We start from the raw sequence: 11321 nt of genomic DNA, 5'->3' as shown, positions 1-11321 counted from the left end.
CTAAAACAAATTCTCAAAATTTCATCTATAACAGTTCACAGACGTATGATCTGGATTAATGTCATTGAAATGGGAGACTTGAGTAAATACTTCCAATGTTTCAATATATTAGGGCCAAAGTACAGACACTTTTCCGTCTACAAGGACTGACACTGGGTCTTCATAAGGGCAGATTATTTCCCCCCACCCCCCACACCACCCTACCCCACCCCTCCCCACAACAAATATGCAATTAGAACATACTTTCTTGTACATTGGTCTTCTGAAGATGGTTCAACTGTCATTTACATAGAAATGGGGTGCCATCAATATGGGGCATATGCATCTTTTTAAAAAGTGTAAAGAACTGACCTTGCACTGAAAGTGTTCATGCTTTTTTTAATGTCTAGTCACAAAACGGGCTAAACATTACAAATATATAATATTTCCCATTTAGTTAAACCTTTGTTACGTTCCTAAAGAACTCCATATCAAAATGACTATTTCATGGGAACTAGTGCAACCTGGAGGAGACCTGGTCTTTGTGTGACGAGGCAGGCACAGAGTAAAATAGACAAAAAGTACTCTAGAGCAGCTCCAGAGCAATGGCAGATATATTAAGGCCATTTTGAAAATTACAGGAAAAAAAAGGAAAAAAAACACAAAACAAAAAAAAAAAACAGTAGCAGACAGGCTCGTCTTGCTGCCCCAGCCTGAACAGAATCCAGTTGAGGGGCAGCAAAGCAAGCAAGCAACAACCGATTGAACGAATTTTTTTATTTTTTATTTTCCCAATCCATTGATGTCGGTCTTCCACGTGCCAGCCTCCCCACAAACCCCCCTCCCCCCATACACACACCCCCCTCCTTCCACACCCCCCCAGCCAGAAAGCTCCACTCTTCTTCTGTCTCTCTCTTATTCAAGTGTGTTCAGTTTTGGTGGAAATAAAAAGAGTGGGTACCCTCACTAGTCCGTCCTTCCTTTGTAAACCCCGTGCTTCGTGCTTCCTCCGTTAAAAGTCCCCAGGGGGCACAGTCAGGACTGTTTTAGACGCTTCCTGGGAAGACCAAAGGGTGGGCACTGCGCTGAAGCCAGAGCGCGGAAGGCTTCGGCTACCAAGTGAGGATGGGAGTGGATCATTGACTTCCAGCCTGCGGTCTCCATTATGTCTGTAGCATGACTGTAAGCACAGACACAATGACTCGCACATGATCATCTGCACATTAAAAATCAATAAACATAAATGAGATTGTAATGACAAAGCAAATAATGGGGGGGTTTGATTTGTGAGTTGTGTGCAGTACAAAAAAGGGGGGGAGGGATATTAGTGCATACATTGAAATATAGGATTGGGAAATAAAGTTTAGCATTTCAAGGTGTCCTATAAGATGGCACTACATCATCTGAAGGAGAAAAACTTCCCTTTTTAAAATGCTACAAATATTCCACGTTCAGGGGTTTATCCAGGTATAAGTCTATTAATAACTTGGATACAAAGATACGGAGCTTCAAACTGAGAAAGCAAATAACACACTCTGTCTGCCTGGGCTAAAACAATGAATTCTAATGCATCTGGTTGGGGGAAGAGATAAGAGGTGTGGTATTAATCTTGTGTCACATATATCAGCTAATTACATACTTGCTATTCCAGTTCTTTCCATCTTTACAGCCCAGCTGTCTCAGGACACTGCACCTATGGCAAGGAGATAAAAAGGTAAGCATTCAGGGCTGGTAAACAGAAATGGCAGCAGGAATTTATCACTGGAGTTTTTTTTTTTTTTCTTAGCGATACTTGCCTGTTGATAAAATCTATGGCTTGTGCTTTGAGCTGCTCGGCACTGTGCAAGTCAGCCAGGATGAGGGTGTCGGCCACATTCTCCACTGAAAGGCTGTTGCACAAGGCCTCTTCACACATGACCTTTAAACGCTCCAGAGCATACTGAGGTGGGGGGGGGGGGGGGGGGGGGGGGGCAGAAAGCAGCACAGTTACACACTAGATGGAAGCCTAATCCTCACACTACCTGGTTTCATTTTAACCTACAGAAATATATGTTAGCATGCACGATGGCCGAGGAAGGAGTCTATTAAAAGTCACATTGGTAACCTGTTATAGGCAAAAGTATGTGGACAATCAGGCATCATCTCTGTATGCTGGCCTCCATTTTTTTCCCTGTCCAACCTCATCACACTTCCCCAGACTTGATGAAGTGTGATGAGGTCAGGTGCATTAATTGATTATTCATAGGCAAACAATCAATATTGTAAACAATCATCAGCTGCAGATCTGTAGCATCAAGATGTATGCCCCCCAACAAAAAGTTGCATGGCGTCTATTTACTTTTGATCACACATCACAAGATTTCCATCATCCCTCCATCCCATACACAATGCAAATATAATACCTGCTACAGCTACATGATTAGGCTACACAATTTTGGTGCCAACAAATTAGCGCTTTCACAGTTAAAAGAGCTGTGTACAAAGCATGCTTTGTATAAGCATGTTTGCAAAAATGAGGTGGAAATGGAGAGACTGGGAGGGGGGGGGGAAATGCTAAAGAAAATACAGACCATCAATACTGAAATTATGTCACATTAGATGCAGGCTAACAGCTGCATAATTACAGAACAGAGCACATTAGCCAATAAGCCTCATTGACTTACATACAGTGCTCTCTCTCCACTCAGTGCGCAGTTGGAAACACTCATGCGAGGTCCATTACCATCCACAGTCTGAGCTACTGACCAATGCTAATGCTGATTTTGTACTAATGTTAAGCCAGCATATTAAAAAAACAGGCAGATGTTTGATCAGATATTAATGTCAGCTCCTTTGGGACTTACTTTATCTGCAGCTGCCAGCAAATTGTCTGCCATCTTTTCCAAGTTGGGGGCTTTCCCTGTATAGATGAAGCCCATCATTTCCTTAAAAACATCTGGATCTACATCACTGATGTCGACGCGGTTCTGTAAAAGGAGACGAGAGGTCACAGTGATGACACTAAAAAAAGACTTGGAGAATGTAAATGATGTCAGAAGGAAGAATAAGGCTTCTCACCTTTTTACTCTCCTCCATTTCATGTTCAAACATCGCATTAAAAACAGGGGACCGCGCTGTCAAAATAAAATGCACTAAGACAATGTTCTGTTTATGCACACACAAAAAAAACATGACTACTATAATGCTGCAAAATACATTTAACTGTCTCTTTGCCCCCTGAATGCAGCAGCTGCTGCCATGTCTAATGGAGATGAGAGGGAGAAGAGAGCCAGCCCCCTCAATCTCCTGGATCCTGCAGTCATCTGGGTCAAGCAGGGCCAAGCTGGGTTAGTGAGGTGGATTAACACCCACTGCAGAACTAGGCCGCCACAAATCAAAGCCTGCAACACAGACCCTCCGCAGCCTTTTCAAGGTGCTTATGGTCTCTTCCATGAGAGGCTATTAAGAAGAGGTATGCATGTGTCTGCCCATCGCTGTGTTCTGTGGGCTTTTTCCTCCTTGTTGTTTGCATGCTAAAGTTCTGGGAGTTAGGGACTTTCTTACCTGCGAGGATGGATTTGTGGGCTTTGAACTCTTGCCCTCCCACATAGAGGCTGCAGTCTGTGAAGCGTGAACACTCCCACAGGTTCCCCAGGTCATCAGACAGCTGACACTCGGGTACTTTCAGCATGTTCATGTTGGACTGGCCCGAAATGTTAACGGAGTCCTGGACAACGCTCACCTGCACATGCATTGTAGAGAGAACAACAAACTGAAGCCAAACTATAGCAATGAATGCAGCAGCAAATACATTTTACTGCATTAGAGAATCTAATTTGTGTTTAATTTGACTCTTTTTAAAGCATATTTTTCCAGACTGGGTGACCTACAATGGGAGGGACTCCTATTTGCAAACACACAACCCCTCCAAACCAAAATTAATTAACTTTGCTGACACACCTAATTGATGAGAAAAGGCACTTTGTCTTTAATTTGAATGTAATTTGTTTATCAAAGTGGCAATTTCCCTGAAATTGTTGAATCTTTCTAGAACTGCCGGCTGGCGCACTAATCCTGACAGTATTCAGCCAAATGCGTTTACATCAAAATTCACTGACACCTCATTTAACTTGTCCCTTGAAAGAACATTTTAGGAGACATTTATTCTCCCTGACACGCTGAATTCAATTATTTCCAAAACAGGTGTCATTATAAATGATGTAACACGGAGGAAAGCATTTCTCTCGCTAAAAGTTTAATGTCATTTGAGGCAAATCCCAACAATGCGTTCAGCTTGCAAACCGGTCATGAGAAAACTTCCCTCCATTTAAAGGTTACAGACTTCCAATATGATTCAATACGTATGCCTTAATGACACTTAAAGCCAGTGTTTGTAATTTTATCCAACAGCCACATTTTCTTGTCTTTACTCCTTGAAACAAAGCAAAAAAAATAACATGTGGGCTCTCTAATCTCATAAAAACTGCCTACCATTCACTGGTGAGCACATCAGGCACTAATTAGTTGACCAATAACATTCCTCCTGCCCTGTGCATAAACACACTGTATTGCTAACGCTAAATCTTTTTGACATTCTTAGCTTGTCTGGGTAATGCTAACATGTTTCCTTGACAGCTGTGAGTACTACCCAACAGCAAGGATGCACTGATCTTATATTAGTATGACATAATGGCACTAATGCCGACTAAATATCTAGATCTGGTACTAGATAATGGGGTGGATACATGAGTGCACTTCAATTTCAACAAATGCTGCCGTGTGTCAGCAGCATGTCAGTCGAGTCATAACAAGCAGGTGGGTATTTCACGTTTGACACCCAAACAAGTTAAACAGCTCCTCACTATAGCCATCCATTCAATTTCTTAACCTGCTTTGTCCTGTACTACAGGGTCACCACAGGGCTGGAACCTATCCCAGTTTGTCGAAGGGTGAGAGGCAGCATGCACCCGGGGTCGGCAGTCTATCACAGCTAAACACAGAGACAAAACGCCAGCCACACTCACACCTACAGCCAGCTTTGGAAGCTCACCTTAAAAGGAGAAGGTACGTAGGTTTGGACAGAGCCCCGAGAAAATGCTACTTTCATAGCATGCTAGCTTTCCAGAATGACCAACCATGGCTTTAACTGAGCAATGTGTGCGCAAGTCAGTAACACAGCAATGACAGTAAAAAAGAGGCCAACAGAAATCATCAAGCATCAGCCTCAGGTCAGTGAGAAGAAGTGATGATTTAACACTTTTACTACTATAATCATAACAGCTCGCCTTATTTATTTTTTTAATGATTCTGTCAGAAAATGTTTAATTAATTATTTTACCCGTTTTTCTAGACAGATTAAACATAACTTTCAAAAGCTGGCACATATTTATTGTGTTATGAATGCTCAGAACAGTGTGTAATAACAAGAGAGTAAAAAAAACGGATTTGAATTTTCATCAAATTTTCTTTTTTATAAACAACTATAAATGTACAGCAACAAGACTTTTGAGATCACAAAAATTAAACTCAAACTATTTTACATCAACTCTCCCTTCTGCCCCTGGCACACACGCAATGTGGTCATTAATGTAATGAATGTAATAGCGATTGAAAGAGCCGTTTCTCAGCTTTCAGAATTCCAATTTGAATAGTGCGAACATAACTAGAGCTACAGTAGTTTGACCAGCGCATGTCAATTTCTGTCACCGGCGACAGCTCCGTTTTAGGAGGGTTAAATAGTAGTATAAGACTTACCTCGCAGAAGAGTGTGAGCTTGTCGTCTGGTAAGAGTCCGTTGGCTTCATCGAGAAGGAAATCTCTTCTGATAAACTTTTTGAAACCCCAGTCTTTGCCTTGGACAAATCTATATGCTCTTTGGCTTTCTGTAAGCAGGAAGGAAAACAGGTCTAGTTATGTCTTTGTAAGAAAAAAATTAAAAATCACTAAAGCTAACTAATCTATTGAATGATGAAACAATATAAACTACAACATATATGAATTAGCTGCTCACTCCTCAGCTACTTCCATCATCATTTAAAACACTACATGCAACCAGGTAACCAACTAAGAATCAACTTGTACATTTGATGTTTGATGTTTGGTTGCACCAGTAGTTATCACACGTAGTGTGTTTGCTGATACTCACCCATTGCTTTCGTCTCCTCTCTTTTAGCATTCAACAGGGAAAACTTAAACTTTGCTCTGACTTCACTTTTTGGACAATTAACAAGAAGTAAATACAACGACAGATAATCTTTGCTCTCATCATCAAGACCCTTTGGATTGACTCGCAGACACCTGGCAAGAAAACAGAACAGAACACAGCACATCAGTACAATTCTGTGCTTTTATCACATCACTATGAGGAGACATGGCACTAAGTTAATAGAGCATGAAAAGCTGTGAAGTTTTAACAGAGGTTAAATTACCACTTCATTTTGTCATTAGGGCCTGAAGAGAAAGTGGAACTCTTCAACACCTCTCCCATTTCTTCTCTGCAAAAACTAAAGTTGTTTATGGTCCACATGTAAGAAAACTTCACGACTTTGACCTAGGAAGCACGAAGAAGAAACGTGTAGGATCATCAGAACATGTACATTTTATACATTAAAATAGAACAGGACTGATTTTGTAGCTGAAACTCTGCCACCCTAAATTATAGTCATTTAACATTCTGTAATGGGATAGGAGGAAAATTATAGGTTTAAATAATATGACCGTTTAACTGCTTGAGATTCAGATCCAAATCCAAGACTTTTGAAGTTCAGATGTTTGAAATAATTTAAAATCAATAATGTAACGTGCAGTGTTTTAACATCATCTGCGTACCTGTGTGTAACACCAGCTCTCTGCCACAGGTCCACTCGACATCTCCCCGGGAGGAGGAGGGGTGGGAACCCGTGACATCCCCGCCTCAGTGGTACCACTCACTTGCGTCCTCAAAGCACTGACGGTTCCAAAAAAACAATAAATAATGTTATTTTTGTGCACACATACACAGCAATACATTATATTTTTCCCCCCACATTGCCTAGTTTAGAAGCCATTTGAATTGCAAAAGCGACCTGATTTATTGCACGCCGTGATATCATCGGGGGCAATAAATGAGAAACAAGTCCAAAAATTTAATAATAAATAACACAACAATCGATCAAAAAGGTGTTCAGGCTGTCACGCTTATCAAAAAAATAAATAAATAAATAAAAAAAGCTGCCACTCCTACGATGAGTAGGGTGATGCCAACTTTTAGTTCCACAAAAACAAAAACAATGCTGATTAATTCCATCACTTTTAAGACAAACTCAAACAGAAGCAGGATGTAAAGTCTGCCCTAAGCTACACATGGGATGGGACACCTGGACTCTAAATCCTTATGTAAAGCTTCATATACAGGGTACTTTCACATCTACATCTAAACCTACTGAAGTGGCCAGCTATACAATAAACAGCACTTCTTTGTTGTTGTGCATCTTATGTGGTGATGGCAGACTATCCTTTTCTCCATGTACGTGTAACATTAAGTAACTTCTAAGTAAAAATGATCATAGTGGGTGTTAATATTAGGCATTAAAAACCTCAGCAAAACAACAATTTATAACTTAGTGCCATTATTTACTTAGCAAACTGTAGCTATGCACAGCCATCTTAGGGTCCCAACTGAATTCAATTGAGGTCTAGACTGTGACTAGTCCATTCCAAAACCCAGTCTGTCATTCTGATTGGATGTCATTAGCTGCTGTGTTTTGGATCATTGTTCTGCTGTATGACCCGATTTCCGCCAAGCTTTATCAGACAGATGTCCTCTAGACCAAACAACTCCACTATGGTCTCATGTGTCCAGAGGACATAGTTCCACAAGTGTTGTTCTTTGTTCAGATGCAGTTTAGTGAACCTCAGTCCTGCTTCCATGTGCTTTATAGACAGAAGAGTCTTTCTCCTGGTAACCCTTCAAACAAACTGTACTTGTTCATTATTCTTCTCATATTTAGATTGATGTAGAGCGACCTCTTGCCGTCGCGTTAACACACACCTGAACGCTCCAGAGCTGCCAAACATCTGTAACACCTGCTGATGATCAAGTCATCAAGGGCTGCACCTGCTGCAGCTCACCTCCTTTAAATCCTATGGAAGCAGTAAGGGGTGAAAGACCACAGCAGTAAGTTTTTGGCCTTATTTTTGGCTAAATAAAATCATGGCACAAAATTATAACATTGTTGTTTGTGTGAGGTTGTGTTTGCCTGATATACTAAGACCACTTTTACTATGATTTTACACAAAAAACATGAACATGAGTGTATCATTGTGTGTGCTCAGAGCAGCAGCTTAAACCCTGATGCTAAATGAATCGTGTTCACACTTGGCCTCCGAGTGATTCGTTTCAAGAGGGAGCAGACTGTTAACTAAACAGTGAAGCTCGGTATCTCCTGCTCACTGATCCTGCGATGTTACTTAACCAGTACTAGTATTATGACTAGCAGGTTCCCATAGGAACCTGTTTACTGTAGCTGACTTCTGTTGTGCTTTAGATTCTTCCACTGTAAGATTTTAAGAGGACACATTCCTTTTACAGCGTCAGGACATTATCGAAGTTTGTATCAAGAACGGGGATTTAGGAAAAGAAGGCTTTTCCAAAATCCCTGTCGTCCCTCCGATCAAGCTGCCCTGGAGTAAGTATTTCTGTTTTTTCTTAAAAAGTTTCAAAAATACATTATGGTTACAAAAAAAAAAAATCACAATACATGTCTCAATGGGAAAATGATAAGGAAGGAAAAACAAGATAAAAGCTACTCTTACTATTGCCTGAGTCCTGCAGTGTGAATCCCATCTATTAGACATAATTAGATAATGGCTCTATGTATTTACATACATTTAAACACTAAAGCTGATGTTAAGAGTTACACACAGCTTGCAGTGACTTGCAACTTCAGCAACTTTTTTGGTTACAGGATGTTGCAGCAACCGAGGCCTTTAGCACAAATATTAAAAAAGTCTAAACTAATCTTAGCATTGAACAATGATTCCAAACCTCATCACCTTTTGAATGGCTGAAATGTACAATGAGTGGGATTTGTTTTTCCTATACTGGATCCTTCATGGCCCCATCTTCATGCTACACTGTAGAGAAAGAGGAATAGACAGTAAGGCCTTGAAAATTGCCTCAGTTCTCCTGATTAAAAGTAACTTAAGTGTCAGTAGATCACTCAAAACAACACTGGCACACTCATCATTGAATAAACCGGTCAATGAAGAGGCACAAATAGGCACAATAGGAGAAAAGGGAACTTTCACACCAGTAAAAGATGCCACGTTAATAAAAAACTGACTGCTCCCATTAAGAAATCATATTGTTAGCCCGCATTAGTAATTTAGCCTGTAAGTACATGTTACATGCTAAATGTTGACATAAACATACTTTACGCTTTAGCTATCTGAGTTGTAGCCCAGCCAGTACCTCAGTGAGTCAAATAAGCTAACTCAACATTCACCTGCAACTTTGTTTGGCTAACACATTAGCCGGAGTTGTGCTACCTCGCCTTTAATACAACAGAGATGATGCTATGCGGAGACAGCCAACTAACTAGCCAGTTTTGCATTAGCTGAAAGTTGAATGATCGTACTTGAGCTAGGCGCCATAGCATTTTCACAGCCTGTATGCTACTTCAAGATGATAGCGGATGCGAGTACTCGTAACTTAATAAAATAATAATAATTCAATAAATGCCTATAAAGCAACAGCTCAGTGTTAGCCAAACATCAGCTAAAGTGTCAACACTCATTTTCAGACCCTCACCAAGATCGCATCGCGTTTTGTCGTCCTCTAACATGCAAGCTAGTTTAAATAAGAATAGTCTTCCAAATGGAGAATGATTAAATATAGTAAATCCATCATTCTTCCGTTGCAATGTGTATCCGGTAAGCCAGAGCTAATGCTCTCACTAGCAAGATTAATGATAACTTCACTTTAGCCTTCAGATTTAGCAATACAGATACAGCAAACACCGACTAGCTAGCTTAAAACATAACATGTTAGCAATGAATCCACCCGTACGCTACCAAACATACTTATATCAGTTTCGTTACACATTTGTTACTACGCAAACTAGCTAAGGATGCCTCAAGTTAAATGTGTAACGTTGTTTAGCCCCCGCATTACCCGGTATTAAAACAAAGGCCCTTCAATGATTCCTGTGACAGGATGCTAACATGCCGAGCTAATGTAAAAACCCTCACGTTTTGGTACAATCTGCTGGTGGGGAAAAACAACATTGGCTAACTAGCCGCTAGCCAAAGCTAATCTCTGCACTGACTGCTTTGCAAAAAGTTTAAAAAGATGTGATGGCGGCGTACCTTTCAATTTCATACTCCCACATATATCGAACAGCGCTTATAGCTTTGTGTTATACTTGATCCTTTCTCCGTCCGCAACTTTGGACCCTTTTTCATTCAGTCTCTTCACAAGGTTTCTTTGTCTAATTTATATGTGCTAGCTTACATTTGTCTAGCTGGCTGGTAGCTTAAAGAGGCTAGAAAATACACCCGCTGCGCATGCGCGGAATCTTTGCTAACGTCCTGCTCATAGATCCTGCTCAAACTCAGCTATAATGATAATAATAATAATTCAACCTTATGAATAATATTAATAATACACACGTTTATATTTTATATATTTTATTTTATAATTTTCGTTTGATGTGATTACTTTGTCCCACTATAGTTTCACTTTGGGATGATTTAAGATAAGATAAGATAAGATAAAAACTTTTTTAATCCCGAAGGAAATTCTTGTGCCAGAGGTATCAAGTTACATTAAATGCACTTAAGTACAGAATATAAGACTATAAGTGTCACTATAATCCAAATCAGAGTACAGTATGCAGTATGAGCACAATATATGATACATGGATACAAATATGGAGATAAGATTGATTTGCTTTTTAATTTTGTTTCAAATCATACACCACCCAGCACTGACATGAATGTAAAATGAGCCATGACACATTATTGGCAATTAGTACTGTATCACATGGGATAGGAGGGCACCAATACGTATGCATATGGAGCTATTATATTCTTATAGTAACCCAACATCACAGACTGGTGAAATAGGGGGAAAATGTATAATATATATAAATGATGAAATTGTAATATTATATATTGGTTTGAACAATAGATGAAGCTCCGAACCGCAGCTCATTCTCACTTCTTTCCGTCAGCTTCTGATGTTCCTCGTTTAGCTAAACACAAAAGCGGATTCTGGCCGAGCCGTTCTCTGAAACAATATACTCTATGAAGGCTCCCTGTAGGCCTGTGATAACTAATTCCCTTTCAGATGGTTGGACACTATTCTGCAAAAGGAGCCATAC

The 11321-nt window shown here is 40.2% G+C and overlaps 1 protein-coding gene across 9 annotated transcripts; it reads right to left on the bottom strand.

The window, feature by feature from the left end:
• Positions 1-861: 861 nt before the first annotated feature.
• Positions 862-10484, bottom strand: spopla (speckle type BTB/POZ protein like a). Of its 9 annotated transcripts, none has more exons than XM_028393395.1 (13): positions 10306-10484; positions 8992-9072; positions 7988-8079; positions 6787-6904; positions 6387-6508; positions 6104-6255; positions 5713-5840; positions 3523-3700; positions 3037-3092; positions 2823-2945; positions 1776-1918; positions 1619-1672; positions 862-1159 (listed from the first exon to the last, which is right to left on the bottom strand). In XM_028393395.1, the coding sequence occupies exons 3-13, from the start codon at positions 8011-8013 to the stop codon at positions 1015-1017; spliced, it is 1245 nt and encodes a 414-aa protein (XP_028249196.1). In that variant the 5' UTR covers positions 8014-8079; positions 8992-9072; positions 10306-10484; the 3' UTR covers positions 862-1014. The 9 variants fall into 9 exon arrangements, with proteins under 9 accessions (XP_028249196.1, XP_028249198.1, XP_028249197.1 ...); XM_028393397.1 differs by having other exon boundaries at positions 8992-9067; XM_028393396.1 differs by lacking the exon at positions 10306-10484 and adding an exon at positions 10112-10189.
• Between the last annotated feature and the right edge of the window lie 837 nt (positions 10485-11321).

The sequence above is a fragment of the Parambassis ranga genome, chromosome 21, assembly GCF_900634625.1.
Source record: "Parambassis ranga chromosome 21, fParRan2.1, whole genome shotgun sequence".
Lineage (NCBI taxonomy): Eukaryota > Metazoa > Chordata > Actinopteri > Ambassidae > Parambassis > Parambassis ranga.
Note: the sequence above shows the minus strand (reverse complement) of the source record. Positions and strands in the feature narration are given on the sequence as shown.